The sequence below is a fragment of the Bufo gargarizans genome, chromosome 3, assembly GCF_014858855.1.
Source record: "Bufo gargarizans isolate SCDJY-AF-19 chromosome 3, ASM1485885v1, whole genome shotgun sequence".
NCBI lineage: Eukaryota > Metazoa > Chordata > Amphibia > Anura > Bufonidae > Bufo > Bufo gargarizans.
Window position 1 is genome coordinate 408,775,298 of NC_058082.1, and position 21,833 is coordinate 408,797,130.

The window sequence follows — 21,833 nt, forward strand, 5'->3', positions numbered from 1 at the left end:
GAAAGTGTAGCACAGTCCTGTAAAATATAGTCGTGTACAATATGGTCCCAAGTGGGACTTTTGCTGGTAAATAGGGTTGCGCAGGAAAAGAAAAAAATAGCACTATCTTGTGCAGTGTAACATGTACAATATGGTCCCAGGTGGAGCTATAGCTTGTGGAGAGAAAATATAACCTGTGGCGGAATTGGTGTTCTGAACCTCGGTACGGTGTCCTGTACTGTCTTGGGTTCAGAAATCACTGAAAATTGATTAATTAACTTATTAATTAAATTGATTAACTTATGAGTTAATTAATCAATTTAGGGTTCAGCCCATTGTTTAGTGTTGATTGGAGAGTGAATTGGTCTGTGTCTGAGGCAAATGTTTATTTTGGAATGTCAGGATGTGACAATATAGAACTAGGAGTGAATTCATGGTATAGTTAAATAAGAATGAAAATGCAGTTAGTATTGGGGGTAAATGCTGGGGATGGAGATTGAATTTGAAAATTGGATATTGGAGAGTGGAGATTAAACGGGGATGGATAGAGATGTAACTAGTGTACATCTTTGGAATAGATAAGGTTGATGGATTTGGTCTATGGTGTGGGTGTATGTATGTATCTATTTCTGTGTACTATATGTATGTATGTATATATATATATATATATATATATATATATATATATATATCTCTATCTAGCTATCTATCTAGCTATCTATCAAGATCATGGCTGAACCTTGGAAAAGAGTGATATATCTAAGTGGAAAAAAGAAAGGAGTGAGCACTCACACCATCTGGACCATAGGATACAGGGATATATTTATTTATTAAATAGGACCAGTTATGTCCAATAAATCATTCGCACATACACTCAAATGCAATAAAACACAGATACAATAAAACTGATGGTTGGTACCAACAAATAAAATTGCTAAGGGGTACAGTCGTGTTCAGGAATTGGCACCCTGTAACATCTAGAAACTTGCAGTAGATGAACCGCTAGTGGTATTGGTAACTGAACCACTAATGGTATTAATAGTACCGCAGACCGCAATTAGAGTCACTGTGTCCCGGAAGGATAGTCTCCTCGTGCATATAATTGTATATTCCAGCAGAAAGTCTCTCCAAAGTTTATTTAGTATAACCGCCAAAGGCAGTTGATTTGGGGCTACTTGTGTGCTAGATTTGGCAATTTCCTACCTGGTTCCAAGTGTTACCTCCCGCTCAGGCGTCCTTCCACGAGGAGCAAGTAATGCCGGCTGCTACGGCGTCTCACAACTCGGGTTGCTGATGTCACTGTATCACGGGATCAGGCAGGCAGGAATAGTACTTTGTGAAGTGTCACCAGTGATTGTATCCTAGGGTGATAATTGCAAAAGCAAAGTTCCTTATCGCATGGCCATGCAATCAGTGTCCAGTGGATTAGGTAGGCGCTTTCCTTTCTTGTCACCAGACGCGTTTCGGGGCGTCCGCACCCCTTCCTCAGTGGTTAAAGCGCAAGTCCTCCCTCTCCACCTCTTATAGTCCATCCGGTATTCCAGAAAATCCGGATTCTGGATTATTTCCATATAATTGCTCCATTGCGGTTTTCATGCGGTATGATTGCGTTTTTTTCCACCTAGTTGCGTTTTTTCAAAAATTAGGCTGGAAACACTGCAAGATTGTGCCATACCGAATGTATAATTTAAAACAACACTTTAATAGGCATAAAAATATAAATACACATACATTTCTATCATACAAATTTCCCTATAATCGATCGGCTCAAGGTATATAGTTCTATTAAAAATATATTAGTTGTATCCCTATATAGGTTACATAACTGTTAAAAAATACCAGAAAACAATATTGGACAGCAATATCAGATGGTCAAGTTCAGTTCGTCTAAATTATTTTTTACAGCATTAGAAAAAATTTACAAACACTGGAGAGGGGGAGATTACATCAAGAAGATGTCCAGAGCCGAATCTAAACATATTTATGAATTTGGCTGCCTATTACCGGCAGGCCTGAATTCGGATCTGGAGATTTTTGGTCTCTTGTAGGGTGGTGGTCCCGTCTCTGATGGGGGTCCCAGGGCTTATTACTCTTTGGCTCTGGGACCCCACCTCGGAGTAGGGCTCACCACCCCTAACCTCTGAACTTGACCATCTGATATTGCTGTCCAATATTGTTTTCTGGTATTTTTTAACAGTTATGTAACCTATATAGGGATACAACTAATATATTTTTAATAGAACTATATACCTTGAGCCGATCGATTATAGGGAAATTTGTATGATAGAAATGTATGTGTATTTATATATTTTTATGCCTATTAAAGTGTTCTTTTAATTTATACATTCGGTATGGCACAATCTTGCAGTGTTTCCAGCCTAATTTTTGAAAAAACGCAACTAGGTGGAAAAAAACGCAATCATACCGCATGAAAACCGCAATGGAGCAATTATATGGAAATAATCCGGACTATAAGAGGTGGAGAGGGAGGACTTGCGCTTTAACCACTGAGGAAGGGGTGCGGACGCCCCGAAACGCGCCTGGTGACAAGAAAGGAAAGCGCCTACCTAATCCACTGGACTCTGATTGCATGGCCATGCGATAAGGAACTTTGCTTTTACAATTATCACCCTAGGATACAATCACGGGTAACACTTCACAAAGTACTATTCCTGCCTGCCTGATCCCGCGATACAGTGACATCAGCAACCCGAGTTTTGAGACGCGAGACACCGTAGCAGCCGGCATTACTTGCTCCTCGTGGAAGGACGCCTGAGCGGGAGGCAACACTTGGAACCAGGTAGGAAATTGCCAAATCTAGCACACAAGTAGCCCCAAATCAACTGCCTTTGGCGGTTATACTAAATAAACTTTGGAGAGACTTTCTGCTGGAATATACAATTATATGCACGAGGAGACTATCCTTCTGGGACACAGTGACTCTAATTGCGGTCTGCGGTACTATTAATACCATTAGTGGTTCAGTTACCAATACCACTAGCGGTTCATCTACTGCAAGTTTCTAGATGTTACAGGGTGCCAATTCCTGAACACGACTGTACCCCTTAGCAATTTTATTTGTTGGTACCAACCATCAGTTTTATTGTATCTGTGTTTTATTGCATTTGAGTGTATGTGCGAATGATTTATTGGACATAACAGGTCCTATTTAATAAATAAATATATCCCTGTATCCTATGGTCCAGATGGTGTGAGTGCTCACTCCTTTCTTTTTTCCATTATCTTTATTTCTTTGGGTTCGGGCACCCAAGTTGTGAGCTAGCAGCACCCGACCATAGCCACCAAGGTGTGAGCCAACCACCAACGTATTTTTACATATATCTAAGTGAGTCCTTGAAATATCAGCTTTAGTCCTTACATCATAAACTACAAGGGTATTGGAAATTTTTATTGGATAGAGATGTAAAAAAAAAAAAAAAAAAAATTCAATTTACAAAATGATTCAAACATGAAGTAGACATTTGGGAAATGTAAAGTAATAACCATCTTAGGAGGTACTGTATCACTTTCTGCTTTAAATGCAGAGAAATAGAAATTTTGAAAATTGTGATTTTTTTCCCCCCAATTATGGGTAAATTTGGTATTTTTTTTATAAATAAAAATGAAATAGTTTGACTCAAATTTGCCACTGTCATGAAGTACAATATGTGACGAGAAAACAATCTCAGAATAGCTTGGATAAGTAAAAGCGTTTTAAAGTTATCACTAGAGAAGGGGCGTGGCCTGACCGAGCTTGATGGTGGCTGCTTGAGAACAGAGCACCTGCCACTAGATCTCTATTCTGCACATTTCTGAGCACCACCCAAATAAAGGGATGAAGATTCAACCCAAAGACTCGTCGAGAACCACTTCTGAGCAAAAGACAGACACCTCACAGCGCTCCGACATGGAGAAGTTCCTCCAGAAGCCTGCTTCTCAGCTAAGCGCGCGCACAAATAAGATGGCGCTGAAGCGAGATGGAGAAGAAGCAGCGGCTGGAGATGCAAGCTGTGCAGCGGTTCATTAAGAATCGATGGAGGTGAGTGGCTTGCACGCAGGGGAGGACTCAGCGGCACTCACCCGAGACTTTCTGGAAGGCGCTCTTCACAGGGCTTTAGCCCCGATTGCAGCCGATCTCGCCACTATAAAAGCGGAGGTCCGCCATATTGGAGACAGAGTGGAGTCTCTAGAGCAAGCCCAGGACGCCTTGATCTCCTTTAACACAGCGGTTAAAAGCTCACTGGGCTCACATACTAGAGCCATGAAAAGCCTGTTACTACAGATGGAAGATCAGGAAAATAGGAACAGGAGGCGTAACATAAGAATAAGGGGCCTTCCTGAAGCAGATGCTGGGGAGAACCTGTTTGCGGTGATGGACTCGTTATTCACAATCTTACTAGGCCCAGATAGAGCTAAGGGCATTACTATTGAGAGAGTGCACCGAGCGCTGAGACCCAAGCCCGGATCCTCTGAAAACCCCAGGGACATTATATGTGGCTTATTGAGCTACAGAGACAGATGAAATTTTGCAAACAACACGGGAGAAAGGAGAAGTGTCACTACAGGGCAGAGACACACATATTTCAGGATCTAGCGGCCTCCACGCTTCAAAAGCGGAGATTGCTGAAGCCGCTAACCGACCTGTTACGATCTTCGAAGAGTCCATATCGGTGGCTATTTTCTTTTGGCCTATTGATCTCAGCAGGAAATCGCCGGTTTACTATCCGTTCTCCTGCTGATCTGATTCCCTTTTGGGATATGACGGACTTATCACCTGTAGAAGTCCCATCATGGATGCCGGTAGCGCCGGAAGAAGACTTGCCACCATTACCCAAGATCTTGCCCTGGATGAAGCCAAAGCAGCAACGGACAGGGCGCAACAAGAAAGCAGTGAACCGAGATCTGGACACTATTTCCTGACCGACGAGCTGTTGAGTATTGTCTGTTTCACATTCGGGCCGTTCACTCTATAGATTGAACAACTGTTAAGCTATTATACCGTACTTCTTGCACACTGTTGGCCTTGTATAGCATTTCCTAAGGATGGCAGATACATTATTCTAATGCTTAGATGTGATGTTTTAGAGTTATAAGTTATCAGTTATTATATCTCTTGACTCTGATTCCACTCCCACTAGACATGGTTTTGTCAGCAAATAGGTGGTTAATCGCCGGGATAGTCTATCCATTGGGATGGAAGAGGGATCTAGGCCGATCAGGATATACTATTGTAGACTGATCACTCCCCCACTACTGAAGGGATCTGTAGACAGATCACAGATGCTCCTGCAATGTCAGGCAGTTCTTACTTTGTTACTGTTGGTTTTTATTTTTGTGAAGTACCTAATGTTTTTACTCCATTTTATGGTCACATTTACCACACGCAAAGCAGCTTTTTCAAAACGTCACATGAATGGCACCTCTAGTACTTAATATAGCAACCTTTAAAAGGGTTGTCCAGGTTCAGATCTGAACCTGGACAGCCCTCCATTTTCACCCAGGCAGCCCCCTGACATGAGCATCGGAGCAGTTCATGCTCCGATGCTCTCCTTTGCCCTGCGCTAAATTGCACAGGGCAAAGGCATTTTTCAGATTTCCGGTGACGTACCGGGGCTCTCTATGGGGCTGACAGGAACCCCGGTGACGTCACCGGCACTGATGGCCGGGATTTGGCTCTGCCCTAGCCAGTAAAACGGCTAGGGACAGAGCTAAAGCCCGTCCCTCAGAGCCGGTGACGTCACCGAACACACTGCTGGGCGGAAGTTACCGCCCGGCAGTGTGTTATTGAAAACAAAAGAGCCCGATGCTAGGCTCAGGGGGGGCTGCCGGGGTGAAAATGAGGGTATGTCCGGGTTCAGCTCTGAACCCGGACAACCCCTTTAATGTTCATGGCTGCAAGGGCCCCGTTAAACTGGGTCGTATCTTTCGGATAATTAAGAAATGCAGCAGTAGACATAATTATGCTACAAGAGACGCATTTCTCCCCCCATTGTATACCTAACTTGGGCAATTCCTCTTTTCACTATTGGTTCCATTCATGCTCCGATAAATCTGCCTCCAAGGGTGTTAGTATTGGGCTGAAGAAAGATGTACCTTTTACACTCCACTCTCAATTAACAGATCCGGAGGGTAGGTACCTATTGGTGAACTGTGAGATAGGCCACACGAAAATTACATTATGCAACCTGTACGCCCCGAATGTCAAACCGGTGAGCTGGCTGTTGGGAGACGCTGGAAAAGATAGCCGCCTTCTCTTTTGGTTTGAAGTTCATAGGAAGGGATTTCGATCTAGCTTTGAACCTGTTACTAGATTCTTGAACACGGAGGTCGGCTATCTCGTTCAGAGCTCAGAAATCCTTGAAAACACGATTAAGGGATCTTCATGTGGTAGACGTGTGGCGATCAATTCACGGGGACAGAAGGGATTACACCTTTTATTCAAACCCTCATAAGTCCTATCAGAGACTCGATTACCTCCTTATTCCTGAACAAAACTTAACCTTAGTCAAGTCCGCTGACATTGCTAATATAACGATCTCTGATCATGCCATGATGAGTTGTGTCATTGCGTTACTAGAGGTAACTGGGAGGGAATGGTCATGGAGACTAAACCATACGCTGTTAGATACTCAAAATCTCTCAGCTGGAAAAGTCGCACAAGGAATCGCTAGCATTAAAGGACTTAGTCACTAGTAACCCTCAGACAAGAACTTAGATCCCTACTTAACGTTAAATCCGCTAATGCATACTTAAGAGTGAAACAAAAACACTACGTCCATGGAAATAGGGGAAGTAAAATACTATCGGCGATGATCAAAAAGAGAACAGAGCAATAATTTATCAAACACATGAGGACCCCTGACTGTGTATTAACAACAGATGCTAATGAGATATCAAAAGGTATTTACATCATACTACCATGACTTATACAACATACGGAGGGACGAAACTAGTAGTGCAGTTCAGGAAAGGTGCAGCAAGATGGTAACCTATCTGGGTAACCTCACTTTGCCAAAGTTATCTGGAGTAGATGAGGAGACTCTGACAGCCCCTATAACGCTGAGATAAGTGGAGAAAGTTTTAAAAACTATTCCTAAAGCAAGAGTCCAGGACCAGATGGTCTCACGGCAGCTTATTACAAAAAAATTCTTCCCATATTAGGTCCCCATCTAGTCTCCCTCTTTAATTCCTTATTAGGTGGTATACCTTTGCACAATCCCTTGAAGCACATATAACAGTGTTGCCCAAACCATGTAAGGACCCGGCTTTACCGGCTAGTTTTAGGCCAATTTTACTGCTTAACGCAGATATTAAACTTTGGGCTAAGATTTTAGCACATAGAGTCGCGCCCTTACTTAAAGTCTTAATCTCCCCAGAGCAGTCTGGTTTTGTGGGGGGCAGAGAGTGCAGGGACAGTACATTCCGGGTGATACAAGCACAGCAATATGCCTTAACACATGGTAGAGGACACACTCTTCTAAGTACAGATGCCGAAAAGCATTTGATAGAGTGGATTGGCGGTTTATTGAGGCCACTTTGCATAGATTTGGTTTCCCTCGTCAATTCATAGCCGCTGTGCTGTCTCTATACTCCTCACCCACAGCAAAGATACGGGTAAATGGTAATCTCACCCCTCATTTTGAAATTCGGAATGGGACCCATCAGGACTGCCAATTGTCGCCAACTTTATTCATACTATGCCTAGAGACCTTCCTTCAAGCCATAAGACAGGATGGTAACATCCAGGGACTTTGCATCGGCTCTCAGACCCACAAAGTAGCAGCGTTTGCGGATGACATGTTACTATTACTGACTAATCCTTTAGAAGCCTTTCCAGCACTCCTGAGACAACTAGACATATTCGGAGATTTGTCCAATTTTAGAATAAACTTGCCCAAATGCGTAGCTTTAGAAATTAACACACCCCAAGCCACCATAGCCCGCCTAAAGGCAGACTACCCCTTTCAATGGGAACCAGATAGTATAGGTTATCTGGGTGTTCACATAACCAGAGACCCCAAATCAACTGTTTTCATTAAACTATCCCAAGTTATTACAGGACATTAAAATCCAACTGACGGAGTTAAAAATTCCTTTTTTGACTTGGCTAGGTAGGAAGAATGTGTTGAAAACATATATTCTTCCTAAATTGCTGTACCTAATGCAGACTGTACCAGTAGCCCTACCCCAATATTATCTGGCTCAGGTACGGAAAACCTTTTCCGCGTTTGTATGGAATAATGCTAAACCTAGACTGGCATACCAGAGACTAATCTTACCTAACTATAAGGGAGGATTTGGACTACAAGATATCTGTGGTTACTATGGGGCAATTCAAATGAGACTTAATTCAGAAATAACTAACCCTCGAGTTGCTAAATTAGGTTGTCAAATAGCTAGGAAGATATTGGGACCGAGAGCATTAGCCATGCTATGGGATCCCAGCAAAAAGTCCCTTCACAAGGACGCAATCCCCAGTTCCCTATGGGGCATGGTCAATAGCTGGTTTAAATTGTCGAAGCATTTACACCCCTCTAGTTGCCTGTTGCCCTTCACTCCCACTGGGTACTTGCCCTATTTTTTCCACGCGGATTTTCAGGATGACATGGGATTATGGGTGGCCTTAGGAGATGTAGCAATTGGTGACATATTAGAAAACAGGACTGTTCCTAATATCCATACTTTGAGAGCCCGGTTCAAACACATCCCATGGGCCGTAATCCATTACTCTCAATTTAATAAGGTATGCACTCAATACTTAGCGAACATTTCGAGTAATTATACCCCTACTTGGTATGATGCTATAGGGAACCAAACGGTACACGCAAAAGGAATTGTATCTCGACTTTACAATAAATTATTAGAGATAGATTCTGATACCAAACCGCCGTTTATTGAAAGATGGGAAAAGGAAATGGGCCAGTCTCTAGATGAAGATACCATGGGAAGGATTCTTGCGCATTCGCATGGCTATTCAAGATGTATTAAAATTCAGGAAAATTCTTATAAGATAGTCACAGGATGGTATAGAACTCCTGATAAATTGCACATTACCACCCCTTCAGTAGCAGCAGAATGCTGGAGATGTGGCGAAGATAGAGGAACCATGTACTACGTATGGTGGTCGTGCCCACAAATCGCAAAGTATTGGGACTTAATCTCGAGGGAGGTTCAAAAGATATGCAAGATTAGCTCACCCATTACCCCATTAGTAGCTCTGCTCAATCTTCCCAATAGCCACTATAAACTAATAACGCTTTACCTGCGCAACTGATTGCTGCAGCAAAGCTACTCATTCCAAAGTACTGGTTATCTAAAGAAACACCTAGTCTGAGAGAGTGGGCTATAAAGGTTCAAGAGATTTATCAATTGGAGGAACTTATTAGTTGGGAGACTAGCGCATGATAGGTTTCTTGTAACTTGGGAAAAATGGAAGGAGTGGTATAGAAGCTACATCAATTGAGGATTAATATGAGAACACACTCAATTATGCAACTGGTATTTGGATCAGGGGGCTACCGGGGTTCACCCTTCTCTCATGTTTTAGATGCAGTATGTATATCACTACTTACCAGATGCAGATGAGGTCTTATAGTATTTTTCACATAGTAATCAGTTTTTCAAGGATTTCCCTTAGCTAATATATGCAAGCCATGATTGGGACTTTCCCATTGTGTCATTTTCATAGTGTCATTTATTTGAATTAATATAGCTAATTACCTGGAATACACCACTTTTGTATTATGATACTTAAAAATCAATGTGACCATAAAGGATTATGGAGTACTTCTAGTTATTTACTGTTTGTATACCTGCCATTGTCATGTCAATTTGATGGAAATATTTGTCAAAATTGAAAATAAAGATTTGTTTAAAAAAAATAAAAAATAAGTTATCACTAGATAAAGTGACATCTTTGCAAAAAATGGCCTGGTTCTTAAAGGGAACCTGTCACCGGGATTGTGTGTATAGAGTTGAGGACATGGGTTGCTAGATGGCCGCTAGCACATCCACAATACACAGTCCCCATAGCTCTGTGTGCTTTTATTGTGTCCCTGACTCATCTCACATACAGGACTCATCTCAGGTTAATTTGCATATGTATCAAATCGTTTTTTTTACACAATAAAAGCACACAGAGCTATGGGGACTGTGTATTGTGGATGTGCTAGCGTTCATCTAGCAACCCATGTCCTCAGATCTATACACAAAATCCCGGTGACCGGTTCCCTTTAAGGTGAAAAAAGGCAGCGTCCTGAAGGGGTTTAAACGTATTAACTTTGTGGAGGCAAAACAAGCCTGTTCCAAACACGACTTTGGATCCTGAATTTTAAGGCCTCTTTCACATGGGCGTCGTGTGTGAGGACCGGAAAGGATGCGGGTACGTTGTGGCAAAATGTGTGATTTTTCTGTGCGAGTGCAAAGCGTTTTAATGCGTTTTGCACACGCATGAGAAAAATCGGCATGTTTGGTACCCGGACCCGGACTTCTTCACAGAATTTCGAGATTGGGTTTGGTGTTCATTCGATTTTATTATTTTCCGTTATAACATGGTTATAAGGGAAAATAATAGCATTCTTAATACAGCTAAGTAAATTAGGGATGGCAAGGTTAAAAAAAAAATATATAAAAAAAAAAATCAGACCTGGCAATACTCTTTAGGTTTATTCTTTTACAGTTTTTTTTTTTTTTTTCAAATAAAAAAATTAAGTGTGTGATTTTAACCCTTTCATGACACAGTTGTCAGGTTTTTTTTTTTTTTGTTTTTTTAACTTCCTGGAGCCATTAAAGTTTTTCATTTTTCCGTTTATAAAGCCATATGAGGGCTTATTTTTTGTGGGACAAGTTGTCCTTTCTAATACCACCATTTAATATTCCATTCAATGTAGACGGGAAAAATTCCAAATAGGGTGCAATTTTGAAGAAAGAAGAAAAGAAAAAAAAACAAAAAACAATTCCGCCACGGGTCGGTTTGGGCAGACTGACCGGACCACTGGGCACACCACTTTGAAGCAGTGGAGAGAAGCTCGTACAGTGGTGGGCAATCTTCATGGGGAGGTGCCTGGCAGGGTAAGCAGCCTCTTGGTGGGCAATGGACTTTAGTTTTTGAAACTTTTGATATGTCATAGGGACACAAAAGTGTTCATTGGCAGGGGTCCCATTGCTGAGGAAGCAGAAGCGCTCAGCTAAGCGCCGTTTGTCCTTGCTGCAGAGAGCAGTAGCAGCAGTTATCAACCCTATGACATAGCAAAAGTTTCTAAAAAAGTGTAGTTACTCTAATGTTGGTCAGGGTGCTGGCCTGGGGTTTCTAAGCCCCTGGATGGGGTCTGCAATGAATGCACAGCAGGATATTATAGCCAAGTGCTAAACTACAGGGAAGATACAGTATATCAGACTGTACTTTATCACTTGGCTATAATAGCTTGCTGCGCATGCACTCCAGACCCCTCCCAGGGGCTTATTAGCCTTATCCTGGAGGGAGAGGGAGCAATGTTATTTACATGGGACAATACGTTGGAGGGGCTAGAAAGATGGGGTGATGTTATTTACATGGGACTGTATGTAGGATGGGATGGAGGGAGGGAAGTGATATTTACATTGACAGTATATTGGAGAAGCTGATGGGAGGTGAGATAAGTTATTTAGGCTAGTAATGGTTCCACTGCATAAATACCAACCACTTAGGGCACGATCACACCACCGCTAGCTATTTCTGTTGTTTTGCTCCGTTACATGAGCAGAACAACAAAAATTAACAGAAGTGCTGGATAGGACACAAAACTGACATGGAGGCGCAAGAGAACCACTTGGATGCGTCTGTGAAGGAGATCTGAGGTTTCTGCTACTATTAGCAGGTCGTCTAGGCAAGGGACGATTATAATCCCCTCCTTGCTTAGGGAGGCTACGACCTCCGCCATAACCTTGGTGAATATGCGGGGTGCCAATGATATGCCGAACGGGAGGCACTTGAACTGATAGTGGCGGACTGTCCCACCTTGCTCCACCACGAACCTCAGATATCTTCTGGAATGGACCTGTATTGGGATATGGAAGTATGCGTCGGAGAGGTCTATTGTAGCCATCCTAGACCCCTTTTTGAAAAGCTTCACCGCCGACTTGACGGTCCCCATCCTGAACTTGTGGTAGGTGATGTGTTTGTTCAGGGGTTTTAAATCTATGATGGTTCGAAAATTGCCATTCGATTTCCAGACCAGGAATAAGGGGGAATAGTGACCCCCTGCCCAATTCTCCGGCAGGGAGCCTTTCTACTGCCCCCAGGTAATACGTTTCTTACGTCCTCGGATAAGGGAGACTCGAGGCCCCTGGTGAGCTTGGTCAGGATGAACCTCTGCAGAGGAAGGAAATCCAGTTCTATTGTGTAGCCATGTTCTACAATGCCAAATATATACGGATCCCTGATAGTTTGTTCCCAAACCCCTAGAAAGGAGCTGAGCCTTCCTCTGACCGGGATGATGTCATTGTTTTGATGAAGAGGGATCTCCCCTGTTGGGATTAAGGAAAAAACTTTTTCCTCTCCCGCCTCTCGTAAATCCGTGACCCTTGCGGCTCCTCCTATTGGCCCTGGGATCCTGCTGGGGCCTCCGAAAAACTGTCTCCTGGACTTGGATTTGTCCTCTGGAAAGCCCTTCTTACGGTCCGTGGCGTTCTCAAGGATCTTGTCCAGGTCGGACCCGAACACGTATTGACCGTGAAAGGGTAGATATATCAGCCTGTTTTTTGATACAGTGTTGCCCGACCAGGTCTGAAGCCACAGTACCTGTCTGGTGGTATTGGACAGGACCGCCGTGCGAGCAAATAGCCTAACCGATTCTGCAGCAGCATCGGCAAGGAAGAAAGTGGCCTTCTTCAGAAGAGGAATACTGTCCAGGATCTCCTCCCAAGGGGCCGTATTCGCTTTATGGCGCTCTAGTGCCACACACGTTGCTGCTACCCCCGGTTTTAGGAGAGCTTCTGTAGCCTCCCAGGTCCTCTTGAGCAGACTCTCGGCTTTCCTATCTAGAGGGTCCTTGAGCTGCGGTGCATCCTCAACCAGAAGGACCGTTCGTTTTGCTACCTGAGCAACGGGAGCATCCACCCTGGGAATGGCTTCCCAATTGGCACAGTCTGCTTCGTCAAAGGGGTATCGCCTTTTGAGGCCCTGTGGGATAAAGGAACCCTTCTGCGGCTTCTCCCATTCTGCCCGTATCATCTTCTGGACATCGACCGGGAACAACGATTTATGCCTCCTCCCCTAAACCCCCAAAAATATCATCCTGGACTGACTTGGACCTCTTAGGGATCTCCATCCTAATAGTGGCCCTGATGGTTCGGATCAATTCTTCGATATCCTCTGGGTTAATAAGGAATCTCCTATACTCGCTACTTTCCTCCAATTTCAGAGATGTAGCAGAAGTCCCCACATCTGATAAATCAGAGTCGGCCGAGTCCAGGTCACTCCCAGAGTAGTCAAGGCCTCTGGAAGAGGGTGGTCTGTGGCCCTGGCAGGGCTGGGGTATAGGGGAGGCAGGGGGGTCCCTAGCGGCCAACGCTGATTGGACCTCCGTTCTGACCAGAGTCTTGATCTCCTCCATCAAACTGGAGGACTCCGCCTTCACCACAGTAGAGGTGCAGTCTTTACACAGTAGCTTGGACCCTGAGGAAGGAAGGCGCTTAGAACAGATGCCGCACTTCCTGGGTCTGGATTTAACCGAGGAGGTAGACTTCTTTTCTCCCTGTAACACACAAGGGAGGAAAGGGTCAACCACAGCAGGGCAAATACGCAATATGAAAAGGTGCTAGCAGGCTACTTACACCACCCAGAGTGGTAGGGGGCTCAGGACCCGAGCCAGTGGTGGTAGGGGCGCTCATCTCTCAGCTCCCGTCCCCTTGAGTTGCTGTCAGCAGGTAGGGTGAACTGTGGAGGTCTCAGAGCAGTCCGAATTGGTGTCCCTTTTTGAATTTGGCACCGGCCGCAGCCTCCGTGACGTCATGACTCTGGCCACGCATCCTGGCGTCATCATCCGGGGACTGGAGGGAAGCGTGTCATAGCGTCGCTCCAGCCACCCTTACCACACTGCTACAAGCCCGCCTGGGCCGTCGCAGAGGGAACTTCGCCGGGATCACCATGAATGAGGGTGACCCAGGCATCGACCGCGCCTGAAGGAGGGAAGAGCCGGACCCGACCTCCAGTCTAACGGATGACACTCCGCTGTAGCAGGGCGAGAAGAACAAAGGTAAAAACCGAAAAAAAGAACTAGGGTACCAAGAAGAGCTCCCAGCACCTCTCTGGCATTCCTTCCTTGACAGGACAGGAAAAACACTGGCGATGAGGGGTGGAGGTGGGGTTTTTAACCCCTCGGTGCTTTTTCCTGTCCTATCAGAGGAAGGCAATCTCAGTTTGTGCCGTCTAAAATGAAAATGCACAGAAAATCAGTATAAATTATCGCCTATCAGCCTGAAAATGCACACGTTATCAGTATCAACTCTAAAAAAAATCTATATTGGTCGATCCCTACCCAGGAACAACGATTCTCTATGGGGGGAAAAGCTACCATTGTATAAATTGCTTGTCCCAATACAGCGAAGTTAATTGCTGCATGTAAATATGGCCTTCATCTTCGCCAAGGCTAGATTTACACTAGCGCTTAATATTAGGCAGGAAACCGCTTGCCGGATCTCTCTGCATTTCCGCATTGCCAGAAGCTAAAGCATCGCCTTTCAGCCCCCTTGACTATGATGAGGGCCGGTGGACATACGGCTGCAACCTGGCAAACATGCCAAGAATTCTGTCTAAATATCAATCTACTGCCCAGGAACAATGATCCTCTATGGGGGACAAGCAACCACTGTATCGATCACATTCAGGCATTGTTGGAAGCTAAAGACTCACTGTTTGGAACATTAACCACTTCAGCCCCCCCAGCTTAAACACGCTTAATGACCAGGCCACTTTTTACAATTCTGCACTACACTACTTTCACCGTTTATTGCTCGGTCATACAACTTACCACCCAAATTAATTTTACCTCTTTTTCTTCTCACTAATAGAGCTTTCATTTGGTGGCATTACATTGCTGCTGACATTTTTACTTTATTGTTATTAATCGAAATTCTTGCAAAAAAATGACATTCATATATAAATTTTTCGCAAAATGTATTGTTCTACATGTCTTTGATTAAAAAAAAAATGTTTGGGTAAAAAAAAAAAAATAATTGTTTGGGCAAAAAAAAAAATTGTTTGGTATTCGCTGATGGGCATAGTGAGTTCATAGAAGTTTTTATTTTTTGTCACAAGTTATCGGAAAAAGATTTTTTGTTTTTTCTCACAAAGTCTCACTTTCCGCTAACTTGGGACAAAAATTTCAATCTTTCATGGACTCTATAGGCCCCTCAGCGAATACCTTGGGGTATCTTTCCAAAATGAGGTCATTTATTTACTGTCATGTGTTTACTGTTCTGGCATTTGAGGGTCTCCGCAATCATTACATGTCTGGCCAGCATTAGGAGTTTCTGCTATTCTCCTTATATTGTGCATACAGGTAATGAGATTTTTCCATTCAGCCTCTGGGCTGAAAAAAAAAATTAACGGCACAGATTTCGTCATCCACATCGATCAATGTAGGTGAAAAAATCTCTGCCAAAAAATAAATACAAAAAAAAGAGAGGAAAGGCGTTTGCCAGGACATAAGAGCTCCGCCCAACATCCATACCCACCTAGCTCGTATGCCCTGGCAAACCCGATTTCTCCATTCACATCAATCGATGTGGATGAATAAATCATTGCCAGGATTATTTTTATTTTTTATATATACACAAAGTGTTTGCCAAAGCATATCAACAACGCCACCTCCTCAGCTCATATGCCTCGGCAAACGTATCTTTTACTGCAGAGGAGAAATCTCGTCTTGCAGCGCCGCATACACAGACTTTTGTGTAATCTGACAGCAGTGCAATGCTTCTGTCAGAATGCACATCAGTGCTGCAGCTAGTCGATCGGTTGGTCCATCTAGAAGGTTAAAAAAAAAAAAAAAAAAAAAAAAAAACAGTCCGCAACGCAATAAATTTTATTAACTTTATAATAACATTTGAACAGAACATATAAACTTTATTTAACTTTTTGAACTGAACGTTAACTTTTTTGCTTACTAGAGAGAGGTTTGCAGCAGCTGTGTGTGAACGGGCCCTAATAGCCCTGTGAGATGTGATCCCTATGCTAAGTATACCCGTGTGTGGTAATTCCGGAAACACTCCCCTAAGGATAGGGCAGGGTGGTCTGGGCAGTCAGGACAGAAATAGCGGGTGTCACGCCTTATTCCACTCCTGCTACAGACACAACATCTTTTTCGGGGTGACGGTTGGGTTGAGGTACCAGCAACATTGGGGAAATGTCGCTCGTGTAGATGGCTAACTACACTGGTGGATGGGGCCACGGAACCTCCTGGATACAGTAGGTTCTCGATGATCTCTTCCAGAAATTTGAGGAAGGATCCTGTACTCCCAGCCTTACTGTAGAGAACAAAACTATTATATGCAGACAATTGAATCAAATATACAGACACTTTCTTATACCAGCGTCTGGCGAGTCGGGAAACTAAATACGGAGCCAACATCTGGTCATTGAAGTCCACCCGTCCCATCAGCGAATTATAGTCGTGGACACAGAGGGGCTTTTCAATGACACTGGTTGCGCAGTTCCATTTGTATTGTGGTGTCTGCGTGAATGGAGGAGAGCATGTAAACGTCACGCTTGTCTCTCCATTTCACCGCGAGCAGTTCTTGGTTACACAAGGCAGCCCTCTCTGCCCTTGCAAGACGGGTGGTAACGAGCCGTTGGGGGAAGCCCACGTGACTAGTTCGCGCGGTGCCACAGCAGCCAATCTGTTCTAGGAACAAATGCCTGAAGAGGGACACACTTGTGTAGAAATTGTCCACATAAAGATGCCAAATAAGGATGACACCAAGTCCCAGACCGTCTTCCCACTGCTCCCCAGGTAGTCAGGGCAACCGACCGGCTCCAGGGTCTGATCTTTACCATCATAGATCCGAAATTTGTGGGTATAGCCTGTGGCCCTTTCACAGAGCTTATACAATTTGACCCCATACCGGGCGCGCTTGCTTGGGATGTATTGTTTGAAGCCAAGGCGCCCGGTAAAATGCATTAGGGACTCGTCTACGCAGATGTTTTGCTCAGGGGTATACAAATCTGCAAATTTCTAGTTGAAGTGGTCTATGAGGGGCCGAATTTTGTGGAGCCGGTCAAAAGCTGGGTGGCCTCTGGGACGGGAGGTGGTGTTGTCGCTAAAGTGCAGGAAACGCAGGATGGTCTCAAATCGTGTCCTGGACATAGCAGCAGAGAACATGGGCATGTGATGAATTGGGTTCGTGGACCAATATGACCGCAATTCATGCTTTTTGGTTAGACCCATGTTGAGGAGAAGGCCCAGAAAAATTTTAATTTCGGAAACTTAGACTGGTTTCCACTGGAAAGGCTGAGCATAAAAGCTTCCCGGGTTGGCGGATATAAATTGAGTGACATACCGATTTGTTTCTGCCACAACTAAGTCCAAGAGCTCCGCAGTCAAGAACAGCTCAAAAAATCCCAGGGCTGAACCGATCTGAGCCGTCTCAACCCGAACTCCAGACTGGGCGGCGAAAGGGGGAACTACATGTGCGGCTGAAGTTGGGGACTGCCAATCAGGGTTTGCCAGCACCTCAGGGATTCTAGGGGCTCTACGGGCCTGTCTGTGCGGTGGCTGCGACGGGGTAACTATTGCACGTGCCACCGTACCAGCTTCAACTGTCCTTCTGGTGCTCGCCACTTCACCATGTTGTACGGCAGTGCTGGTACTAGGTCCAGGGTGGGCTGCGCTGCTGGTGTATGCCTCACCACGTAATCCGACAGCGCCAGCCCCACTCTGCTGCCCTTGAAGTGGATCCTGCGCAACCTGTGGTCTAGCGACACGGGGCCGGGTACGCCTGGTGCTATCAGGGACCTCAACCTCCTCGCCCGAACTTTGGGTCAGACTGCCACTGCTTTCTACAGGTTCATATTCTGACCCACTGGATTCGTCAGATGAGGGTTCCCATTCCTCATCCGACTGGGTCAGAAGCCTGTAGGCCTCTTCAGAAGAACACCCCCTGTTTGACATTTGGACTACTAAATTTAGGGGTATTCCTTCAGACTACCCAAGGAAAAAAGCAAGCCTGTCTTACAAATTGGAGGCTAGCGAGGCCGGAGACCGCTGCGATTGATAAAAAAAATATCAAAGCTGATTTTTTTTATCGCCGCAGCGCTTGTAAAGCACTGCGGAAAAACATTGATTGTGCAGTGATCAAAAATTTTTTTTTTTTTTTTGTCACTGCGGCAGGGCGGGCGTGGGTGAACGCACGTGTGGGCGACCGATCAGGCCTGATCGGGCAAAAACTGCGTTTTGGGTGGAGGGCGAGCTAAGGTGACACTAATACTATTTGATCACTTACAGATACTATAAAAGTACAAAAGCTAATTAGCGATACGCTAATCAGCGAATAAGTGACTGCAGTGCGGTGGGCTGGGCTGGGCGCTAAACGATCGCTAAACTACCTAACCAAGGGGCCTAAACTATCCTAAACCTAACAGTCAATACCAGTGAAAAAAAAAAAGTAACAGTTTACACTGATCACTTTTTTCCCCTTTCACTAGGTGATTGACAGGGGCAAGAAGGGGTGATCAAGGGGTTAATTGGGGTGCTGGGGGGTGATCTGGGGCTAAGGTGTAGTGTTTGGTGCTACTCACTGTGATGCCTGCTCCTCTGCTGAGACCAACTGACGGACCAGCAGAGGAGCAGGGAAGCCATTTAACACCTTATATTTATAAATATAAGGTGTTAGATGGCTTCTGATTAGAGATTTTGAAAATCGCCAGCCTGCCAGCAACGATCATTGGCAGGCAGGCTGGTGCTGAAATGGTTCTTCAACTTTTGCCGGCCCGCAATGCGCATGCGCGGGCCAGCTCAGACCGAAATCTCGCGTCTCCAGGACGCATCCGTGCGTTAGGCGGTCCGGAGGAGGTTAACTATAAGTGTCCATTCACACATCCGCAGAATGGGTCTGTATCCATTCCGCAAATTGCGCAATGGGTGCGGACCCATTCCTTCTCTATGGGGCAGGAATGGATAGCGGACAGCACACAGTGCGCTGTCCGCATTAGCATTTCCGGAGTGCGCCCTGGTTCTTCCTGTCTGCAGCTCTGGAAAGAAAATAGAACATGTCCTATTCTTAGGCAGTTCTATGGGGGTGCCGGCTGGGTGTATTGCGGTTCCGCAATACACTACGGACGTGTGAATGGACCCTAATTGGGACCGTGGGAAATCCGGATGCAACCTGGCAAGTATGCCGAGAACTGCCAAACGAAAATAGTTTTTCATCAAGCCGATTCTCTCCATTTTTGCCGGGTTGTGGCCAGATCTCCACCAGTCCCAATAATGTAGACATCAATCAGCTAGTCTGCAGAGGGGAAAAAAAAAAAACTGTAAAAAAAAATTAATAAAAATGCCAGATAGAAGTCATACAGTCGCCAGTTAGCGTTAATAGTCATGTACACGACAGCTTATTCTCAAACTTACCCTGTATAACATGTATAAGTCACTCTGGAACCGAACAAAAACCCATCTGTTGCCTCGAAGTCTCCATTTTCTATATCTCCAGGATTCCCACATGATTTGCCTGCCACACACACAACAATAAAAGAAATGACGAACAAAAGAAAGAAACCAAAAAGAGAAAAGAAAAAAAAAAAGGACAAATACAGTCTAGGTTAGCAAAATAAAAAATATATAGTGCAGAATTCGACTGTGATCCAAACATTTTGGTGACCGGTGTCATTTAAAGTGTGTCTATCAGCAGTTTTGACCATGCTAAACTGCTGACAGCACTAGGTAGGGCTAAGGAGAGCAGCAGAAACTAACCTTTTGTAGAACTTTTCTCATCAGGAGTAGTGTAAATATGATCATTTTTTTGCCAGATTCTCATCCATCAAGTGCTCAGGGCAGGGCTTCACTGTGAAGTGCATTCTGCATTGAGATGCTTCACGACCTCCTCCCCCTCTGGTTTGAGTAAGACTCCATTCAGACATCCGTAGTGCATTGCGTATCCGCAATACACCTGGGCGGCACCCCCATAGAAATGCACATTATTGTCCGCAATTGCGGACAAGAATAGGACATGCACTATTTTCTTGCGGAGCTCCGGTCCAGAAGATCAGAGCTGAAGTAGATCACATAGTGTGCTCTCCACATCTCTTCCATACCCATAGAGTATGAATGGGTCCGCACCCGTTTCGGATAATAGCAGAACGGATGCGGACCAATACTATGGACGTGTGAATGGAGCCTAACAGCTGTAGCGGTTTCCTGACTGGAAGCTTCAGCCGTTCCCTTAGAGCGGGGCGGTGCTGTGAAGTAGTTGAATGCAGAGAGCACTTCACTGTGATACCTCTTTCTAAACACTTACAAGACAAGAATCTGGCTGAATAAAAGTTCATAATTCTACTACTTCTCATTAGAAAAGTGCTACAAAAAAGATAGGTTTGCATTGCTCTCTATTGCTACAACCTTGTGTCGGTCGTCAGCAGTTTAGCATTGACAAAACTGCTGACAGACTCCCTTTAAATATTTCATGAACCTCAATAAAAAGATTCTATGCCATCAATGTTTATTGTTAGAAAATCCTATTATAGGGAGTCTATCACCAATGACCTCCCTTATCCAACTATTTGCATAGACCAAATCTGTAGTTCACTTGATTAAAACACAGTTTTTCTTTCATTGGTCCGAGGCTCGGTTACCAAGTTATGAAAGGTTTGATACCTTTTCCGAATATACAAGTTAGACGTTTGGTGCAATGAGGGCGTTTCTATTGCCCTCATTTCACTCAAACACTGCCCCCTTCTGTGTCCAGGCCCTTCCCTTGCCGCTTTACCATTGACCAGCCCTGTAAATCAAAGCAGCAAGGGAGGGGCTGGCCACAGAAATCATGGGAGCTTGGGTGCAATGAGTGCAACGGTGATGCCCTATTTGCACCAAACTCCTGAATTTGCATAGTAGGAAAAAGTATCATAACTCAGGGATGGAGATCCGGATCAGCAAAAGAAAAAGAGCGCTTCAATCTAGTGAACTGCAGGTCTGTGTCTAGGGATAGGGAGGTCGCTGATCACAGACCCCTTTAAGTTAAAACCATGGCATTGGGTAATCTTACAGCCAGACAGGAACGACTGATAGCTCCTGACAGTTACAGCACTAATAAAGCATTCTCCAGTAAATGTAATGATACAAAAAGGGCTGTCAGGGATGGATGCAAAAATCCTATTTGTCAAATAAGATTTTCAGAAAATTCGGCCTTTCTAGCCCTTTTCAAAAGTATTATTTCCAGGACCGGACAAATCTAAAGCGAGTCTAACAGACTCAGGAGGCAGCAATGATACATGTAGTGATAAGTCCTATAATCTGGTTGGGGGGATCCCTGAGATGACAGCAGATCTCCCAGTCATCACAGCAGCCTTCCACCACAGTGGTCACAACAGACCCCGTCATCCACAGCAGTTTACATGCTGACTACACAGTGTTCATATTTGCCTGAATTCTTTTTGCCGTCCACATCTTTTGCGGCCCCATTGAAGTGAATGGGTCCGTATCCGAACCGCAAAAAATTCTGCTCGGATGCAGACCCAAACAATGGGCGTGTGCATAAGCCCTGATGGAAAGATTGCTTAGAGAGGGTATACATGGCTGCTTAAAGCAGACGTCCAATATCGACCATCTGTGGATCAGAATTACGGAAACATTTGAGGGTCTGGCACTCCACTGTTTGCATAACTT

At 44.6% G+C, this 21,833-nt stretch overlaps 1 protein-coding gene across 7 annotated transcripts in view; it reads right to left on the reverse strand.

Annotated features, from left to right (window-relative positions):
- Positions 1-21,833, reverse strand: part of LOC122933386 (membrane cofactor protein-like) — a 128,295-nt gene that overhangs the window by 68,831 nt on the left and 37,631 nt on the right. For all 7 annotated transcript variants that reach the window (XR_006388424.1, XM_044288354.1, XM_044288352.1 and 4 more), the window contains exon 5: positions 19,584-19,683. Coding sequence is in view for 6 of the 7 variants with exons in the window: in XM_044288354.1 (XP_044144289.1) it covers positions 19,584-19,683 (100 nt within the window). In the remaining variant the exon portion in view is untranslated. The remainder of the gene's footprint in view (positions 1-19,583; positions 19,684-21,833) is intronic.